This window comes from Xiphophorus maculatus, chromosome 13 (genome assembly GCF_002775205.1).
Source record: "Xiphophorus maculatus strain JP 163 A chromosome 13, X_maculatus-5.0-male, whole genome shotgun sequence".
Taxonomy (NCBI): Eukaryota; Metazoa; Chordata; class Actinopteri; order Cyprinodontiformes; family Poeciliidae; genus Xiphophorus; species Xiphophorus maculatus.
This window is the reverse complement of record NC_036455.1, coordinates 3511530-3532719: the sequence shown is the minus strand read 5'-3', so window position 1 is coordinate 3532719 and position 21190 is coordinate 3511530. Positions and strand designations below refer to the sequence as shown.

Sequence of the window (21190 nt, the reverse complement as noted above, 5' to 3'; positions counted from 1 at the left end):
TGCTGTGGGAAATACGGTTCTGGAAAATATTTTCCTAAAGGTGCTTCTTTCACAACGAAAAGATTTATTGTTTCGATGTCAGCCTGGAAACATGCAAATATGCAACTTTATAAACATGTTAGCTATTTTAATACCTTTCTTTTCAGGGAAATATTGACGCCGTAAATTAATCTGAATGCATTTTTATCTACAAATTCCAACTCATAACTAAAGAGTGTTGTATTGGAACAATTAGTGGCTAAGTCAGTATACATTTCAGTCACATCGTTACTGCTGGAGTAATTATCCTGATTATTAAATTATGTGGACTCTTTGTAGTAAAGTGCACGTGTTTTACCGTCTTTACGGTAACGCTCTCTTTGCGACATATTGCGTCATGCGTGCGGAACACTCCAGAGCGCTTTACGTCTCTGTTGACATTTGTAGAAGCACTAAGCGCTTCTTTTCGGTCGTAGTTCACATTTCTAGTTATGATTTAACAACTTCCTGCTTGAGCTGTGAGCAAATGAGTGTTTTTGATTTATTCCGCGGGTTCTTCGGGGTCCCGGGAGGACACTTCCGAGGAAGAAGGTCAGTTTGTTTTTTTGTTTTTTTAAAACTAAATCAGAAAGTAGAAGTTAGCCGCTGTTGGGTAACGAGCCAGCTCCGTCCAGGACAAGATTAGTGGTTTTATTTCTGCCAGGAAAACTACAGGGGTCCCTCATCTAACTGGGCTGCTGCTCATTTTAGCTCAAGATTCATGGTCTGTTGAGGTCACTCCTAATCGGCCGGTGCCAGGGGCGGTTCTAGGTCCTGAGCTTTAGAGGTTCACAGCCCCCAGTGAGCAGCTGGCAGTGGCTTCTGATCAGAAAAGGGCTTAAATATTTTAAATCAGAAATGTAAGCCTCATCTGAGCCAGAAAAAAAAAGTAAATGTCTGTGTTCTGCAGTACATTTCAATACATCTATTTACTTTCAGAAAATTTCTTGAATCAGTACAAAACAAAATAAAATTTTAATAAATCAATTTTATTATATTAATTAATTAGTTCCGTCACTGTACTAATGACAGGCAGGGTGAGACACAAAAGCTCTGTGCGGGCTCTTAACAGGGAAAAAAGAGCCTTGCCTATATGCCAAGATAATGCTGGAAAATTTAGTGGAAGAAAAAACTGATGCACAAGTGACTACTGCTTGGAGAGGCCAAATCCATTCAAAAGAAAAATCATGCAAAGATCAACACTTAAGTAGTTTTTTTAATTGCTTTCTTTTAATAACAAGAGTCATTCTGCAGGACAGTTGCGATGTGAAACCCACTAATAGAAACAAAATAAATTATATAAGCTGAGAAGGTCAAGTCACAATAAACAAACATGTCTGTTTTATGGACTTTTTGCTCTTGTAAAATGTTGTGGTGGTATATTTGTAAGTGAACTTTAGGTTACTATTTATTTATGGGTACTTAGTTCAAATTAAAAAGTGCTTGATCTCCACCCTAACAAATAGCATGAACATGTTGCTCAGTAGCGGCTGCAGGAACATGAATCTCTTTGTTTTTTTTAGGGACCCCTTCTTTGATGCAATGACTCATGATGATGACGACGAGGACGATGAGGAAGAAGGATTCTGCTACGATGGATTCAGAAGGGACCAGCAGGACCCGTTGGACAGAGCCTGGAGGTTTGGCTTCAGCTTGGGTCCAGACGGGATGAGGTTCCAGGAGCCGGCCGTGTTCGGCCACGTCCTCAGGGAGATGGAGGAGATCTTCTCCCAGCTGGGCCGCTGGGAGGGACATCCGGAGTCGGGACACTTTGGTACGGAAACAGAGCCAACATGTCTGTTACCTGGGCTCTGACTTGTGAGGTCTTTCTGGGAAACGTCTCCAGACGACGGATTCCTGCTCTGCCTCAGAGTCTCCCAATGAGAAATGTCTGAAACATACAGTTCTGGAAACAATGAAGAGTCCACTGCACTGAACCCCATTGAAAACCTCCTGGTTATTCCACCAAATCAGAAATCAGAAATATTGATTTCTGAGCTCTTCCTGAGTTAAAACATTAGTATTGTTGTTTCTAAATGAATATAAACTTGTCTTCTTTGCATTATTTGAGGTCTGAAAGCACTGAATCGCTTTGGTTATTTTGACCATTTCTCATTTTCTGCAAATAAATTAAAAAAAAAATTCTTGAAATTTCAGAGACATGTCAGTAGTTCAGAGAATAAAAGGAAAATGTTCATTTCACTCAAACATATTAATATAAAGAGTAAAATCAGAGAAACTGATCATTTTGCAGTGGTCTCTTAATTTTTTCCACAGCTGTATTTCAGACTGTATCCTCGTTCTTCTTTCCCTGCAGAAATGTTTGTACAGCAAAAATTTTAATTTGTGTTGCTGTTATCATTTTAAAGATATTAAAAACTGTTGGCAGAGGTAATCAAAGGTCAACCAGCGTTTCCCCCAAACTTACAAAATCAAGCAAAATTTGGTGCCATTGACTGATAATCCCTCTAAACAAGAATATAACATGAAATACTGTGCAGTTATCAGAAGTAGAAAAATCAAACTGAAGATGTGGAAATAGGAGGAACACGATGATTAGAAAATTCATATGCAGAACTTGGACCATGTCACTTTAAACTAACTGGCTTATTTTAATTAAACTAGAAATAACTATGATATTCATAGATCTGTGATTTGGAGGCGACGGATGTCCAAATCACAGAAATGTTGGAGTCATCGTTGCTTCCTGAACATCACGGCTCAATGGACCTTACCAAGCTCCGTCCACAACCGACCTAGAAAATCCCACGTGGCCTCAAGTCTCACAAACAAAGCCTCGCGGCGCGTTGTTTCTATGTAAACATGGCGTCTTCCACTTCGACTGATTCTCTGCAGTGTATTTCTGACTCGATTAGTGCATCATTTCTGCCGGATTTTCACAATATATCAGCTACTACAATGGACAGAGGAACTAAGAAGTTCATGTCATCTTTTTTGGGTGAGATCAAGGAGTTTGAGTCACGCGATGCCTCCAACATTGTGCACGTCACAGCAAAATGCTTTCGCTCGATGAGGAAAACGGCAGATCCACTAACCTTCTACATAAATATAGCTGTGGACAAGATCACTGATGAATATTGTTCTTGCAAGGCTGGGTAAGTCGGGCATTCATCGTTTGTAGGTTACTTTTGAAATCAGTGGGTGATTCCTGTGGTTTGTTGGCAAATGTTTGAGTGTGCCTAGGCCTGATACACTGTACTTGGTGCTAGAGTGGCTAACATGAGTAACAGTTTAGTCCAAAGCCTTTTCTGCTAAAATAAAATCTTTAGTGTATGTCAGATACAGTACAGATTGCATATTGGTCTGTTTAGCTAACGTAAGACTGTGTAGCAGACAGGCTTCAAGGTGTAGAAGTTGTATCAGTTCTGCCATTATGCTGTACTTAGCTAACGGGAAGCTAAGTGTGTTTGTGAGACGGCCACGCACGTGACCACGTAGAATGGGCATCAGCCAATGAAAAGCGGCCCCTGTGGTAAGGTCCATAAATAAGAGTTGCAGTCCTTCAGTAGATCCAGCTCCCTCTTCATCACTCCATCTGGTTTCTTCCTCCAAAATGTAAGATAAATCACTCAAATCTTTGCTGAAATCTCTCACAACTTCTCCACTTCTGTGTATTGAGTCTTAGTTGTTTACGGTTTGAGTTACCCTGATTACATCACAGGAAGGTGCCGGCGCTTGAACCCAGAGGAATATTTATTATTAAATGTTTTGTGCACACAGAATGAAAGCAGAATAGTTCATCTTTTTAAAATCATCTAGGTGGTTTTATCGAGTCAGTGACGCTTTAAGACGCTTTCAGGGTTTTCCCCTCAGTGTATTATAAACCTGGCGGGCCACCAGGTTTTACTAGGACCTCCACCAGGCTTAGCTTTGCTTGTTTTATTTATTTTAGGGGGGTTTAAGGCTTTATAGTTGGTGTTTAGGTATTGTTGATAATGTCTTCCATTTAGCACATAATTACCTAGTGATATTTTCATATTTCCTCTCAACTTTAAACATTTTTAACCTGAAAACACGGAAAGCCACTGGATGACTGCCCTGCCGCCAGGCTTAGCTAGTTTTACAGGGTAAATCCTGCGTTTTATTTCCATTATTTATTTTATTTATTTATTATTTATTACATTTATTTCTCATCTCACTGTCCTCTGCAGGTCCATCTTGTTCACCATATTACCTTTTATAACCTTTAAGAAATACAAGTAAACTTCTCCGTTTTATATTTCAGGCGTTCCCAGAATCCTGCCTCCGTCTCCACCTCAGGGCAGATCAGAGAGCAGCGGGAATCCTCTCAGAGACTTTATGCTCAAATCACCCGACGGCGACGTCCGCCGGCCGCACCCGGAGCACCGACCTTCGTTCGAGTCGCCGCCTTTTGATGGCAGGAGCCCTTTTTCTAAGGTACATGACAGACTTCGCTGCTTTTTCAGCTCACATTCAACCAAGTCTCTGAGATTTTCTTATTGTCTCCAAATAGTTCAATGATTTCTGGGGTGAGGCGTCACAGAGAACTCCAGGTCAAGAGGCTAAAGAAGACAGAGGTAGGGGATGTCTTTAACTTGGATTGTGTTGTTTTTTATTTGTTTTATTTTTATTTTTTTGCTAATTTTTTCGTCCAGATCTGGACTCTGCCGTGTCGTCAGGCGGCTTGGATCAGATCCTGACTCCGCCTGTCGGTCAGAACCCGAGCGAACCCCAGAGCCGGTCTTTCTTCCAGTCCGTCGTCGTCACCAAGGTGGTGAAACCCGACGGGGTGAGCTCTTTCTAAACGTTCTTCCATCAAAATATACATACTTTAAAAAATAAAAAAAAAGGTGTGTACTTATTCACATTTTCCATTAATATAATTTTTTTTGCACTTATTTGTTCAGTTATTTAATTGTAATAATGTTCTTTTCTCACAATTCTAACATCATTTTAGAAACGAATAAATTAAATTGAACATTGTCCAGGTGAGAATATATATGGAAAAATGTTTCTATAGAGTTTATTTATTTTTGCGTTTTTAATTTTTTTTTTTTTCCAAAGTTTTTCGCAACTTGCATCTTTAAAGCTCCACAAATTTGAAGAATTGCATGAAATTCATTGTAAACTTTTATATTTCTGCTTAAAAATCACCTAAAAGTCCACTGTGCTACTTTGAGTTTGGAGAGAAGAATGGGATTTGGGATTATCTATGCTGCAACAAAGCATTTCTGCTTTCCGCGGACTTTATCTATTTTTGTTTTTTCTATGAGTCGTAAATGTTTCAGAACATCAAACACATTTTGATATTAGACAAAGATTAACAAGGTAAATACAAAAAGCAGCTTTTTAAAATGATGAATTCATTCATTAGAGAAAAAAAATCTATCCAAACCGACCTGGCTCTATGTGCCAAAGCATCTGTTAAATCATGAATTAACTGGGATTACGCCGTTTGTTTTTAGAAAGCTGAACTCAATCCCACAGACCTGATGGCTACCTGACCTGCAGAAATAATAAATAATTTAAATAAATCCTCTGACAGCTGAAAAACTTCAAAAAGCAACAAAGCCATTTAAAAATTTACGTGAAATTAAATTTTACAGCTGTAATAAATAACAATAAGCTTAATTGTTTTCATATGGAGTGAAACGACACTAGGCTGTTAAAATTAATTCTTATACTTGTTTAAAAGTGGACTTTATGTTTTATGTTCAAGTAAAATTTTCTTTCCAACACGACGGTTGGAAAGAAAATACTTCTCTATTTTATATTTCATAAAATATAAAATATAGTTTTAAAAATGGAATAAAACCAGAGGATGGGTGTAAATGTTCTCCTGCTTCCCTCAGACTGTAGAGGAGCGGCGAACGGTCAGAGACGGACACGGCAACCAGAAGACCACCGTGACCCGCTCAGGAGGTCCGGACAGGCTGGATGGACCGGACCGCCAGACCGGACCAGTACTCCCAGGTCAGCTGTGCTCCAGGCTGGGTTCATTGGACTAAATGAATGAATAAACAGCAGCTCTGTTTTGTTTTTTCCAGGAGATTCGAATCGTTTCTCAGATCTGCGGGATGACGACTCGTTATTCTCTCGGTTCTTCGGAGGATTTAAATAAGAAATAAACTAAAGTATCGTCCTCTGTTTGGTTTTTTGTTTTTAAAGGGAAAACATGTGTTTGACACAAAGTCTTTGGTTTAAACAGGAAATTAAAACTAGTCGCATCAAGAACAAACAGTCCAGTTAAATGTTTTATTTTTGTAAAAAAAAAAAAAGGCAGAGTGAATGGAAGAAATGTGAAAAAGAATCAAATAAAGACTTAATATATTTACACGACTTTGATATTATTTGTGTTTTTATTTCACCAGCATTAAACTCTTCCTCTTCTTTCATAAAATGATGCAGTCTGGGATAAAAGACATTTGAAATACAAAATCTTAAGGAAGAATTTAAACTTCAGTTTGTATTTTAATCATTTGATATTTAAGCATTTGGAAGTTTGGAGACGGGTTTTCCAATAACGGATATTATTTATTGTGTTGGACTTTATTCTTTGTTCTTAAACTTTCAAATCTGGGAAAGTGGGACAAAAAAAATGCTCTTTTTTGTAGAATAAGCCAAAAAGTGAAGTTGGGTATATGTGACTCATTCTGAGCATTTGACATTTTAATAAAATAAAACATTTTAAATAAATGTATACCATGGTCAGTTTGTGTTTTTTGGCAAGAAATAATGTCAAAAAATGAATTATGTACAAACCTTATAATAAACTCCTTCAAACCTTCCTTAAATACAAAAGTGGTTTGAAATTGAAACAATTAAATCAAGAGAGAATCATTTATTTAAAAAACTGAAGGTCAGGATGAAGATTAAAAATAATTGCACTTCAGTTAGATTCAAATGTGGAATAACTATTTGAGTTAAAACAATTTTTCAGTCTTTAAATTAAAAAAATGTTTGATTATGATTGTTTATTTTTTTACGAGTTTGTCTACATCTGGAATTCCTTAGATAAATATTTTAGATATCTAAATATCTTATATATATACTGTACATGTATATGATGTCTATAAAAGATATCTATAAAAGATACAGTCATTTTATGGTTAAAAATGACCAACCACAAATGAATGAATATTTTTAAATTTATGTATTTAGGTGGAATTACATCTATTTCTGTATTAGCTATGTCTAAAAACAGATATCTATTTTTTTTTTTTTTTTTTTCAGCGTTACATTTTTGTTTTCTGTATACGGGAAGGTTAAAAATCGCAAAGCTAAATGAATAAATATTTTTGACCGCAATGTATTTAGGTGGAATTACAGTATTTCAAAGTTCCTGTCCAACACATTATAAAATATTTTAACAGTAATACCAACAGTTTAATGGGGTTTTTTTTATTTAAAAAAGGGAAGAAATTGAATCAGTGTGCAAATAACCAATCAGAAAGGAGCTGAAATCAACTAATTTCTATCAGCTTTAGCTCAGAGATCCAGTAAATCCTCCCTGCTGCTTTGATTCTGCTCTCAGAATGTCATATAAAATAATCTTCTGCTGAAAAAAACTCCACCTCAGCCTTGCAATAAACCCTGTGACGTAAGCCCTGAAGTCCAGCATCAGAGGGCAAACTGTGCTCAGTGAGGCAGAAGGAGCAGAGCTGTGCAGATCACACACACCTGCCCGCAGCGTCTCAGAGAGCTCACCTGGGGTCAGAGGGCGTCTGCAGGATGGAGAGGCTGCTGAGGAGGTGCCAGATCAGAAACCCTCTGGTCAGGGAAAGCCTGGCCGAATGCCTCGGAGTTTACGTCCTGATTGTGAGTAAAACTCATGAATGAAACGCTAAACTGCTTCGTGTTGCAGAAAAGTTTAACTTTGCCCCCTTTTTTTTTTTTTTTAGAAACAAACAAAAACAGGGACAGTTTGAGAGACGAGGTGTGTTAATGTTAGTGTTAATGTTGTTTTACCCCTAATTAGTGTCTCTCCTTCCAGAGCAATAAGCATTTACAGCACAGACCATAAAGCAGCTTTATCAGAAGTGAAGTCCATAAAAACCGAGAGCTTGTGTCCGATCTTAATGTTTCTACCCATCTGCTTAAAATAGAAACTCATTTCTACTCTGCACAGCTCATTCATGGACATTTTTGACTCCTCCTGCAGTGCTGAGAAAAGTTTCTGTGTTTGCAGTTGTTTGGTTGTGGCACCGTTGCACAGGTGACGACGTCTCAAGAAAAAAATGGCCAGTATCTTTCGATCAACCTTGGCTTTGCTTTGGGGGTAACATTCGGGGTCTTTGTGTCCCGTGGAGTCTCAGGTAAGATTCTTTGAGATAATAGTTTACTTTAATTTAATTTATTTGACTGGAAGAATGCACAAATAATAGAAGATGCAAATGAGGGCAGAGTACCCAAAACATTTACTCAAGTAGGAGTGAAAACTAGTCATAAAAAAGTATTTGGTATAAAGTTTACTCTAGCACTGAGTAACAGATCAGAACATCAGTAATTTAATTACGTCATCAGACAGAACAAAACATGAAGCTATGTGGAAATTTAGGCATTTTATAGGTCAAACTGTAACTAATTTATACATATAACATAATAGACCCTTTTCACAGTGACGTCAGACAATGGCCGCCATAACTCAAAACTGGGTATCTTTACTTCCGGTGTGATTTTGCCTTGGGAACCAAGCTGAAAACTTCCCGCATTCTCATAATCTTAAGGATATAATAAAAGGTAAGTTTAATAATAACAGCATTTAAGTGTTAGATAGCTGTTACTAATCATTGTAAATTCACCATTCTCTATCTGTGTATAAAATAAACAGCCTCCGATCGGAGAGTAAACCACCTAGCAGCAGCTTTAGCCACATTTAGGAAAAATATACTCTCTGTCAGCGCTGTAACGTTTAGAGGTTCACTTTCTGTATTTTATAAAACGGTGTTTACGTGTTAGATAACCGTTATCAGTCATTGTCAATTTACCATTCTCCAACTGTATTCAAAGGAACCAGCTTCCGATCATGAGTAAACCAGCTAGCAGCAGCTTTAGCCACAGTTAGGAAACATATACACCGCCGCCTGTCAGTGATGTAACGTTTAGAGGTTCGTTTTCTGTATTAATGGAAAATAAAAACAAGACAAAAGCCACAAATAACAGTTGGGCTTGACGATATTTCTGTTTTTCCAGCAACAAAATGCGCATCTCCATGCACTGTTCATGTTTCTGTCACTGCTAACTGTCACAGAGTCTCTCCCAAAGACGCAAAGAAGGAATAAAAATAAATACACAAGAAAATATTAATGTGCAATGATTTGGATAAATAACTTTAATCTGATTACTGGATTTGAAATACGAACTCGTTAGATTATTCGTTACCGAAAAAGTGGTCCGATTAAAGACATTACAAAGCAGCGGCGGCACCGGACATCTCTGCTTATAACAAACAAATCCCTATTTTATGGGATGAGTGGCAACTCCAGTCTATAATTTAATAATCTGATCAAGATTAGAGCCTAAAACGTTATAGTTCAAAAACAGTAAAAAGGTCTGGTTAAGGAACAGTTATGTCACGTAGTTAGCTAGCTAACAAAATTCACTAATGCTAAGCTAACGGTTACGCAAAACAAAAATACCTACCTTCATAGTCAAACAGGTATTGTTCGGTGAAGAATTTGTAGCCTTTGTCTAATTTAGATTTTTTTGTCAGAGAGAACTGGTTTGCAAATCGTGATATATCTTCAAATCTTATTTTAGGCAAATGTTTTAGAGACTGTGTAAACTCCATGCTCCGGTGATCTGTCTGATCAACATATGCTGTCAGATTTATACATCTCTCTCTCTCTCTCTATATATATATATATATATATTGTTATGGTCTGGCTCTAGTACCATAACAAATGAAAGGGAAGCAACGCGTGGGATAACTTAAAATAGGATTTATTTAACAAAAGTCATAACTGGTTGGAGAGGAAAGGGAGAAAAGAGGAGAGGTTGACAGACCAAGAGAAAAAGGGCTGTCCTGGTGAGAAAAAGGTGGTGCATTTTAAGCTGATCTGATGTCATTCATGGAGACACTGGCCAGCTGCCTCCACTTCCAATCAGCACCAATCAGAAGATCTGGAGCAGGGATGCTAAACCCCAAAGGAATAGCCTTGGGCCGTAACACCCCCCCTCTTCAAAACAGGGTCCCCACCGGAACCCTGGGCAACCTATGTATCAACATCTGAAGAGAAAGAAAAAAACAAGTTTAAATACACTCACATCATTTCAGACAAGCTGAGACGGAACAAAAAACAAAACTTAAATCCTTTTAAAACCCATCCCCAAGTCAACAACTGGTACCATGAAGTGACTCAGACAGGTAAGAGGAAAAAATAAATAAATTACTGACTTTGTGCTCTTGACAAAGCATCTGCGATGACATTATCCTTTCCCTTGATATGACGAATATCTAAAGAAAATGACTGCAGAAACAACGACCATCTCACAAGTCTCTGATTTGGGCACCGAAAAGAATTCAAAAAGGTCAGAGGATTATGATCTGTGAAGACAGTTAAAGGACCTGAACCCACATAAACCTCAAAATGTTGTAATGACCAAATAAGAGCAAGGGTCTCTTTTTCTATGACTGAATAATTCAGTTGATGTCTATTAAACTTCCTAGAAAAAAAACTCACAGGTCTCTCAATTGAAAAAGACATCCATTTGCAAAAGGACTCCCCCTGCACCAACATGACTGGCATCAACCTGTAGTTTAAAAGACTTATTCATATCCGGAGCCAACAAGACAGGAGAATCACATAGCATCCTCTTCACATCTTCAAAAGCCTGCTGACAGACAGAGGACCAGATGTATTTCACATTACTTTTCAAAAGATCTGTCAGCGGTGCAACCACAGTTGAAAAGTTTCTGCAGAAGGCTCTATAATACCCAACTAAACCCAAGAATTTCATGAGTTCCTTTTTAGTAGTTGGTGGGGGATACTTTTCAATCGCTTCCACCTTTGCTTTAACTGGACATACTTTACCTTGACCCACTTGATGACCAAGATAAATGACAGTTGCTCGAGCAAACTCACATTTGGCTAGATTCACTGTAAGACGTGCATCCACCAAACGGTCAAACAAAGTTGTGAGTTGTTCCAGGTGAGAAGACCAACTATTAGAATAGACAACAATGTCATCCAAATACACAGAACAACCTTCTAAACACCCAACAACTTTATTCATCAAGCGCTGAAAAGTCGCCGGCGCATTCTTCAAACCAAAAGGCATAACATTGTAGGAGTACAAACCAGTAGGTGTAATAAAGGCAGCGATTTCCTGTGCCCTTTTAGTTAAAGGGACCTGCCAATAACCTTTTAACAGGTCTATCTTACTAATGAACTTAGCATTACCAATCTGGTCAATACAGTCATCCATACGAGGTAGTGGGTATGAATCAGTTTTGGTTATGCTATTGACTTTTCTGAAATCGGAACAAAACCTATAGGTTTTGTCTGATTTTGGAACTAGCAAGCAAGGTGAAGACCAGCTTGAACATGATGCTTGAGCGATCCCATTTTTTAACATGTAGTCAATCTCAGCATCCAGATATTTGCGTTTTTCAGGGCTAACCCTGTAAAACTGCTGTTTTATAGGTTGTGCATCACCCACCTCAATATCATGCTCAATCAAATGTGTGCAGGATGGAATATCTGCAAACAAATCAGAGTAAGATTTTATCAACTGAACTAACTCAAAACATTGAGTCTCTGGTAAATAATTCAGCATAGTGTCCAAGTTCTTCAGTACTTCAGAATTTATAAGTCGACCAGTTAGCATGGCTGAATCTGGAACAGGCAACCCATCGCCATTCCATTCACCTCCAGCAGATGTCACCGTTTCACTAATGCACACAGGGTGAATGTCATCCACCAATACAGTGTTATCACGAACATGGTAAGGTTTTAAGAGGTTTACATGAACCGTCTGCTGTTTCTTCCGTCTTTCTGGAGTTGCAATGAGATAGTTTTGATCGGAAAGCTGTTTCAAAACTGTGTGTGGGCCAGAAAACTTGGCCTGAAATGGTGAAGTCACAACAGGAAGTAAAGCCAGTACTTGATCACCTGAAAGAAAAACACGATGTTCAGCTTTCTTATCATACAAACACTTCATTTTTTCCTGTGCAGATGATAGTTTCCTATTTGCCAACTGCGTTGCAGTAAAGAGTCTCTGCCTAAACCCATTAACATAATGCAACAAGTTTTGTGGTGGTTCAGCATCCTTCCACTCATCTCGCAAAACTGTTAACGGACCACGCACAGTATGACCGAATACTAATTCATTAGGGCTAAAGCCCGTACTTTCTTGTGTTACTTCTCTCGCTGCAAGTAACAACCAAGGCAGACCATCCTCCCAATCAGCCTTCATCTGAACACAGTAAGCACGGAGTAAAGATTTTAATGTCTGATGAAATCGCTCCAGTGCCCCTTGGCTCTGTGCGTGATACGCTGTAGATTGATTATGCTGAATGTGTAGCTGCTTCAAAACCTGTGCAAACAAATGAGAGGAGAAATTAGATCCTTGGTCACTCTGAATGACTTTAGGTATTCCAAAAATACCAATAAATTGCCCAAGCGCTCGCACCACAGACTTTGCAGTAAGTGTGTGCAATGGATATGCTGCTGGATACCTGGTACTTTGGCACATAACTGTCAAAAGATACTTAGCACCTAAACGTGAAGGTGGAAGAGGACCCACACAATCAATTATTAAGTGCTCAAATGGTTTACCAATAGTCGGAATAGGATACAGTGGTGCCCGGTGTATGACTTGATTGGGTTTACCAGTCAACTGACAGGTGTGACAGGTTTTAATATATGAAGCAATATCTTTTTTCAGCCGTGGCCAAAAAAAATTTCTTAAAATGCGGTCATAGGTTTTCCTAACTCCCATGTGTCCGGACTCATCATGGGATACCTGCAAAACCAAGTCACGCAATTTCAAAGGCACCACAACCTGATAAACTGGCTGCCCAATAACATCATCACCACATGGCATCCACTTCCTTAACAGTACCTTGTTCTCAACAAAGTATCCATGAGCATGGTTCTGCATCTCCTCAGCAGGTAATGCAGACTGAAACAAGTGCTGTATTGTGGGGTCAGATCTTTGCTCCTGCCCCAGATCATTCTGTGAAATAGACAAAGGAATGTTAGACCAACAAAAAGAGGACGTCTGTGTATCTTTTCCAAAGCTTTCATCCTGATGCACAGCACTGGATGCTTTCATTGCTCGTGTCACAGCACATGCTTGGAAAACTTCTGGGTGTGATTTTTCATTTTCGTCAGGACCACTGCTGACCAAAGGTATTGAAACAATAACTGGAGATTCTGGTTGATCAGGCCAGACTTTCCCTCCAGCTATATGGTTCCCCAGTATAACTGTGACACCAACCACAGGTAGTGCAGGTCTAACACCCATCCTTACTTCTCCTTCAAACAACTCTGAATGAAGCACAAGCTTATGTACTGGAACACAAAACACAGACATGCCCATACCCAACACAGGTATCGATAATCCAGTGTCAGACTCATCTGAAAAAGACAACACTGATGCCAGAATGAAAGAATCATATGCACCAGTATCTCTTAAAATGGTAACTGGCACCCTGACATCACTCCCAATTAAAGAAACTTCTCCTTCCATAAGAAATGGTTTGTAAGAACTCAAATCAGGTTTTCCGGCAAATGGCACTTCAGTCATTTTGTTAGAAACATTTAAAACTGATGCAGCAAGTGCTGCTGGTTTAACCTGATTTCCATTTTTATTTCTAGATTTCAACAAAGCACAGTCTTTCTTCCAATGACCCTTTCTGTGACAATAATTACAAATTTTGTCCAGATCACGGTTACTGTGGTTTGAAAAAAAACCTCCAGAACGTGTTGAACGCCAGTTTGGAGCACTCATCCCATCTGTGTACTCTCCACCAGTATCTTTATGCGTCAAGACAAAATCATCAGCCAAAACTGCAGCTTCTGATACAGTTTTTACCTTCTGTTCATTAATGTACACTGCAATGCATTGAGAAACAGAGTTCTTAAATTGTTCAAGAACCATTAAATTACAGAGGTCACCAAGTGTTCTAACCTCAGAGGAAGTGCACCAACGATTGAAATGAATCTCCAAATCCCTTGCAAACGCTACATAAGTTGTGTCACCTTTTTTCCAGTTTCTAAACTTCTGCCTGTATGCTTCAGGGACTAATTCATACGCTTTCAGTATTGTAGCTTTAACCTTGGCATAATCCTGGCCATCAGCTAAACTCAACATAGAAAAAGCTTCCTGAGCACGACCAACCAAAACACACTGAAGCAAAACTATGCGGTCTGAATCAGACCAGTCTCTTGTCTCTGCAACCCTTTCAAACAAAGTGAAAAAAGTTTCGACATCCTTTTCACTAAACTTAGGCACCAAACGCAAGTCACTTAAAATGTCAGAGGCCTTACATTTTGAGTCCATAACACAAGATTCCGCAAACAATTTGCCGTCTTTCATCAGATTTAATTTCTCACTTTCTAAATGTATTCTTGCCAATTCAGTTTCCTGTCTTAGTTTTTCCAAAGCAAGAACCTTATCCAAATCCGCCTGCTGTCGTAAAGTCTCCAAAGCCAACTCCTTTTCCTTCTCCAGTTGCATTCTTAACCTTAACATCTCTTTTTGTTGTTCAAAATCCAAAAATTTAGGCTTTACAACCTCTAAATCCAAATCTTCAGGCATTGAAGGCAAAGACAAAACGCCCATTTCAATTAAGTTTTCCCTTAAAATTGCTTTAACATTTTCTTTCAACCGTTTATCACCAACACTTATTTTAAAGTGCTCAGCAATTTTTACCAATTGTTCTCTAGAACACAGGTCCAGAAATTCTGCTGATGGATTTTTATTAAAATCTTCAACAGACATAATTAAATTCTTAATCAGAAAACAACGTTTCAAAATTTAAAGTAAATTGCTGACAATTTGTGCAACACAAAACAACCAACCTGAACCTCCCCTCTAACTGCCTATCAGACACTAACTAGCTCAACCCTAGTCTTCAGAGATCAGGGACGGTGGGTACTTATGCACTAAATACCAGTAGAGTGAAAAAAGCGACCAGAAAACTGGCAACCTTCTCAACACTACGGCTGTGCCCCCGAGACAATTGCTCTAACCATATGATCTCACACTACTATTTTGAGCACATGAATCCCAAAGGGGAAACACGATGAGGCCTAAAGGAGAACCAGTTCAGATCAGTCATACTTAATTGCACAAACCAGTCAACAATCACACTTACCATTAGAGTCGTCAGAAGAAATGAAAGCAAACTACTTACCCCAAACCAGAAAAAAGGAGAAAAAAAAACATTTCTCTAAAAATAACTCAAGATTCCCACACTAACTTCCCAAAAAGCTTACTAACTGAAAAAACTGTCACGCCAAACTATAACATAAATTTGAACGAGCCCCCAATTTGTTATGGTCTGGCTCTAGTACCATAACAAATGAAAGGGAAGCAACGCGTGGGATAACTTAAAATAGGATTTATTTAACAAAAGTCATAACTGGTTGGAGAGGAAAGGGAGAAAAGAGGAGAGGTTGACAGACCAAGAGAAAAAGGGCTGTCCTGGTGAGAAAAAGGTGGTGCATTTTAAGCTGATCTGATGTCATTCATGGAGACACTGGCCAGCTGCCTCCACTTCCAATCAGCACCAATCAGAAGATCTGGAGCAGGGATGCTAAACCCCAAAGGAATAGCCTTGGGCCGTAACAATATATATATATATATATATATATATATATATATATATATATATATATATGAAATAGACAACTTTATCATTACTTACTATGTACACCGGAACTAAGGATACACAGCTTCGAGCCAAAACGGAAGTTGTGTGACGTCATGTGAAAAGGGTCTATTACTAAATAGAAATATTTTTCCAAATCCATTTCTTTCAATATAAAACTTTAACAAAAGCTGCAGGAGTTTGTAAAACATTTTTGTTCATCATTCAGTGAAGTTACTCACAGTGAGTAGAGCATCCAGAAATATAAGTAAGAGTAGCGATACTTTAATTTAAGAGTAAAGAGTACTCTTAAATTTTTTTCAAAAAGTTACTCAAGTAAATGTAACTGAGTAAACGTAACTAGTTACTGCTTATAAATCAAAATACAATATGAATACTCAAGCTTTCCTGCCTACAGGATTTATATAATAAAGAATATACATTAAAATACCATTTATTTTAACTTTGAAACACTCTGACATTTAATTAGCTGAAACCTGTTTGGTCTGACAGATGCAGAATGTGCTTTAGTAAATCAGATTATTTCTTTATTTTCAAAGGGGCTCACCTGAATCCTGCAGTTACGCTGAGTTTGTGCGTTTTGGGCAGACATCCATGGGTGAAACTTCCTTTATATACCTTCTTCCAAGTGCTTGGAGCCTTTCTGGGTGCAGCCACAGTTAGTCTGCAGTACTACGGTGAGTCCACATGCAAAACATTAAATCGCTGGGTTGGGCGCACCATGTACAAGCACTATTAGTCCTCCATACTATTTCGAACTTTATGAAAGTAATTCATAAACTTTTAGTTATTATTAAAAGCAGATCCTGCTGCTCTGAATTTCTACATTCATTCATGGAAATCATTCTAAATAAATCTTCACATCATTAAGATGTGAAAACATTTCTTCCATTTATTTACTGGCTGAATACTTCAAATAAAGCCCAGTGTTGTTTAAGGCTGGTGGTAAATCAATTAATAAGTTGTTTTGTTTTTGAACATTTACTTTTACAAAAATCTGGATTTTCTTTTTTCGTTTTTTTTTTTCTCCAACAATTGACTTCTTTGGTTCCCATATGTGATGTCAGCGCGCCCAAGAATTACCATCTTGTTTGACAAGTGTGTTTTACAGCTTCTAATTATTTTTGAAATTTGATTTCAGGTAAATTCACATTAGAGATGATTGAAATAAAAGCCAGTTTTTGAAAATATTTTCTGTCACTTCTAATTTCTTTTAAAAAGTGAGAAAATGTTATTAAAATTGGAGATTGAATTTGATATATAAAATATAAAGTTGACATTTTTTCGCCCAACCCTACTGATGCCATAAAAACCTTACAAATTTTAAGTCCATGTTGCTCACGACTATGTATAAAGACTGAGTCTGAATAAAATGTTCGCAGACGCCATCCAGAGTTACAGCGGGGGTCAGCTGACGGTGACGGGTCAAACAGCTACAGCAGGAATATTCAGCACTTATCCAGCTGAATACCTCAGTTTGGGGGGAGGCTTCTTGGACCAGGTCAGATATAGTTACTGTTTTATCTGGAAGACATGAGAAATTCATATTTAACTGCAGCCACACAGCCAAGAACTGCCAAAGCAATGACATGTAACGTTCCCTAACTTAAGCTAAAATACAGGGTGGGCCATAAGTTTCCACACATAGGAGAATGTAAAATGTGTATATTTTATTAATATTCCAGATACCCAAGAAGATGCATTTGACAAAAGAGCAAAGAATTGAAATTATACTGATGGCTGGATTGGAAACCAGTCGCATGGTTGCACGAAACTTTAACAGAAAACATGGAACGAGCATCACACACGACACTGTGGCAAAACTTACTTGCAAGTTTCAGAAAACTGGAAATGTCGCAGACCAACCGCGAAGCGGTCCACGACGTAAGACCACTGATGAAGACATAACATATAAATAAAAATGGTTGTCCAATATCAAATGTTTATTTTTTACATGTATTGAAACTTATGGCCCACCCTGTAGTTAAAGGATTTTGTATTTCACAACTTAGGAAGGAACAGATTAGGTGAACAGATCAAATCCAACCAGGGTGGCACAGGGTAGGAAATTGGCCCGAAATAAGATTAGGTTAGAGATCTGCAACCTTTCAGATAACACTAAGTAAAATTTAAACTTCAATAAAGTCCACACCTCCAACAAATAGAATAAGCATTATAACCTAAAGAGCGATTTAGCACTATAAAAAATACAAATAAAAAAACTAATTTACAGCCTCAAATGTCATATTTACTCTTAAGAAATTTGTTGTAATTTTTAAAGAACCACCATTTTATTACTCTTTTTTGGATTCAAAGTAAAGATAAACATAAAATATTGCAATAAAAGGAAGGATTTTTTTTTCTTTTTTGTCGGATGGAAAACGATGTAAAATAAAAGCAATCACATAGATTCCAAACTAATGATAATATCAGATGTAAACGCATATTGCTGGCTTATTCAGTCTTTCCTTGTGAAAATTCTATGCAAATAATGGCTGCCCTCCGCTTTTCTGTCGTCATATCCTCATCTTTGTACCACATCAGTAATTTTTGGTTAAGTTAACGCTGTTTTTCACATAGCTAGGTTAAATGAGCATTATTAAAGTCATAACTTAACCACCGTATCAGGTGTTAATACTTCAAAAGACTCCGTTTCTTTTCTGGAGAAGCCGCCATGTTTGTTTCTGTATCAACGGCTCCGCTTAAAGTATGACCATCGGCGCCCACTGTTGGATGGCGGGCGAATTACAACACCTAAAGAAAGTTTAAGCAGACGTTATTATTATAAGTCTATTGATCGGAACTAATTGTAATCTAATAAAGAATTAATGGACAAACATCCTTGAACAGACTCGGGCAAACGCATGAAAGCGTTATTTAAGTTTAACCCACTGGATGCTTCGCAGGTGATCGGCACCGCGGCTCTGCTGCTGTGTGTCCTGGCTACAGGGGACCAGAGGAACACATCCATACCCGATTATCTTCAACCCCTCCTGGCTGGAGCCTCGGTCCTGGTTATCGGCGTCTCCATGGGCTCAAACAGCGGATACGCCCTGAACCCGGCCAGAGATTTTGGACCTCGCTTCTTCACTTACATTGCTGGCTGGGGGGATGACGTTTTCAAGTTAGTTTTTCCCCCCATTATTTCCCAAACGTCCTCCCAAATGTTAACCCTCATTCTTACCTAATATTTGTGTTACAGGGCTGGACGTGGTTGGTGGTGGGTCCCGTTAGTGGCTCCCTGCATCGGCGGTTTGGTAGGAACTTTGATCTATGAGCTGCTGGTTGAAGTCCACCATGCATCCCTCTCTCCGGAGGATCAGCCTTCATGTCAAGAAACCACCGAGGGAAAGTCTCTGGAGCTGGAGGGAGTGGGACCAAGCGACGGAAAGTCTGCATAGCTGTCAAATTGTGCTTCACCAAAGACTAAAGCTGATCTACTGAAGGATCTGACTGAGGAAGTCTGTTATCAGGCAAACACGCTAGAATACCTTGGAAGAACCTTTACAGCTATTTAATGATGACCATAAACCTAATTTGTCATTTCTGAGTAGCCTAAGAGTCTGAAACAGTTTAGTTCTGAACTTTAATGAAATCCAAAACCTGAATCAGAACAAGGATATGAGATCTATGTCACATTCTAGATGGGGTCTGGGAAACCAGTGGGATTTGAACACAGTGTTGAGCATATCTGAAGTAGTTCACTCTGATATTACTTTCTAATTTGAGCGTTGAGATAATGGAGAAAGTGGGCCAAGAATTGAGCCTTGAGGAACCCCACATGATCTTTGTTCGTTCAGATTTATTACTGACTGACGCAGCGTAGCTCTGGTCAGCCAAGAAAGATGTGGACTAATCGAGATATATTCTTGTGGGCCATAAAAATGTAGTTGTCAGTTTTCTACCTTGGAACAAGAGCTCTTTAAACTTGGATGTGAAGTAATTCACAGATCTGATTTCCAAGGAAAATGCAGAACTGTATATTTAGTTTCTTAATTTCCATGTAACCAAAAATGTGTATTTGCTGGCACAAAATGAGCGCAGAAAATATTCCTGCGCTTAAAACCCACTTTAAATAAGACCTCAATGAAACCTTTGCACATTTTAGATAGTTTCCACATTTATTTCCAAACAGCACAGAAGTGTATGGCATTTCAGCAAGCAGACCACAAGCATGGGAAATAAAATGACATGAAATTGCCACTATAGAGCTATATAAATATGATATGACATATAAAAAAGATACAAAGTCCACTCATAGACCTCCATCATGTCACTGAGGGCTTGAACATAGAAAAGAAAAGTGGGTACAGCAAGCACTGATCCTGTAGTTACAAAAGAACCGCCTGAAATCGAAACCTTTTGTTTTCATACATGTTAAGACGACACACCTTCTCTCAAAATGTAACTAACTCTGGGAGGGTTTTTCAGTTTGAGGAGGGGGAGTGGAACAGTACAAGTACAAATACTACACATATTCACATTATCATAGTAAGTTACTAAAACCAGAAAGCTTTCTTAGTGTACTTGTATGTATTTACATGGCAAAAACTTGTACACCGATACTACTGACAGGAAGTCTGATCTTTCTTTTTCTAGCTTTGACGATCAACAACATCACAAATTATTCACACCGACCGGGTCACAGACTTCCTGCAACCTCTTCATCTCATGACTCTCTAAGATACAAACAGCAGTGACGTATTTAGTATAAATAAATATTGCAACATAAAAAAAAAACCAAACAAAAAAAGACATCAGTGTCAGTTTCTCCGGACGCTCCTCTTCATGCTTCGGATATCTCTCGTGCGCCACGGGAGGAAAAACGAGAGAGGAGTTTGAATCAGGCCGCATGGCGTGCAGACGAAATGCGTGGATGTATTCGGCGAAGAGTGGAAGAAATGGGAGAACAGGTAAAAATGGCTGATTAAAAACAAAACCTGAGTGAAGTTGGCCTCCCACATTCGTCAAACTAAACAAAGTTTGGTTTGTGCAGCAAAAATGTTTTCGCTTGTGCTGCTATTATTTCAGACATTAACTTGTTCCAAAGGTTATCAAAGGTCAACCAGCTACTCCACATTTAAATCTAATCAAGCAAATTGTCAATCAACTGTTTTTACCTGTTTTTCCTTAATGTGGGCGAGAGGAATCAGGTTGACCTTTGGCCTCTGGAAACTACTTTTTTTTTAAATTATTTTATTTTAAAAATTGTAACAAAAATTGTTGCTGCACAACCGCAGCAAAATTTGATGCCATATTTTGTTTGATTTTGTAAATGTTGGGGGAGCTGGTTGACCTTTGACCTCTGGAAACAATAAATTTGAAATGATGACAGCTCAAACTGAATTT

General features: G+C 38.4%; 2 protein-coding genes across 2 annotated transcripts; both read left to right on the top strand.

Moving 5' to 3' along the window:
• Nucleotides 1-389: 389 nt before the first annotated feature.
• hax1 (HCLS1 associated protein X-1) lies at nt 390-6339 on the top strand. Its single transcript, XM_005796465.3, has 7 exons — nt 390-570; nt 1542-1792; nt 4265-4437; nt 4514-4577; nt 4656-4789; nt 5853-5973; nt 6048-6339. The coding sequence occupies exons 1-7, from the start codon at nt 506-508 to the stop codon at nt 6119-6121; spliced, it is 882 nt and encodes a 293-aa protein (XP_005796522.1). The 5' UTR covers nt 390-505; the 3' UTR covers nt 6122-6339.
• A 1316-nt stretch (nt 6340-7655) lies between these two features.
• LOC102223436 (aquaporin-3-like) lies at nt 7656-21171 on the top strand. The gene is made up of 6 exons (XM_023345135.1): nt 7656-7818; nt 8189-8315; nt 16381-16518; nt 17224-17342; nt 18748-18965; nt 19044-21171. The coding sequence occupies exons 1-6, from the start codon at nt 7732-7734 to the stop codon at nt 19240-19242; spliced, it is 888 nt and encodes a 295-aa protein (XP_023200903.1). The 5' UTR covers nt 7656-7731; the 3' UTR covers nt 19243-21171.
• Nucleotides 21172-21190: the final 19 nt, after the last annotated feature.

Excerpts from the sequence above, each read along its gene's own strand:
- hax1 (XM_005796465.3), top strand. The coding sequence starts at position 506 with ATGAGTGTTTTTGATTTATTCCGCGGGTTCTTCGGGGTCCCGGGAGGA. Across the intron at positions 1,793-4,264 it reads TCCGGAGTCGGGACACTTTG|GCGTTCCCAGAATCCTGCCT; the intron begins GTACGGAAACAG and ends TTTATATTTCAG. Across the intron at positions 4,578-4,655 it reads AGAGGCTAAAGAAGACAGAG|ATCTGGACTCTGCCGTGTCG; the intron begins GTAGGGGATGTC and ends TTTTTCGTCCAG.
- LOC102223436 (XM_023345135.1), top strand. The coding sequence starts at position 7,732 with ATGGAGAGGCTGCTGAGGAGGTGCCAGATCAGAAACCCTCTGGTCAGG. Across the intron at positions 7,819-8,188 it reads TCGGAGTTTACGTCCTGATT|TTGTTTGGTTGTGGCACCGT; the intron begins GTGAGTAAAACT and ends CTGTGTTTGCAG. Across the intron at positions 8,316-16,380 it reads TGTGTCCCGTGGAGTCTCAG|GGGCTCACCTGAATCCTGCA; the intron begins GTAAGATTCTTT and ends TTATTTTCAAAG.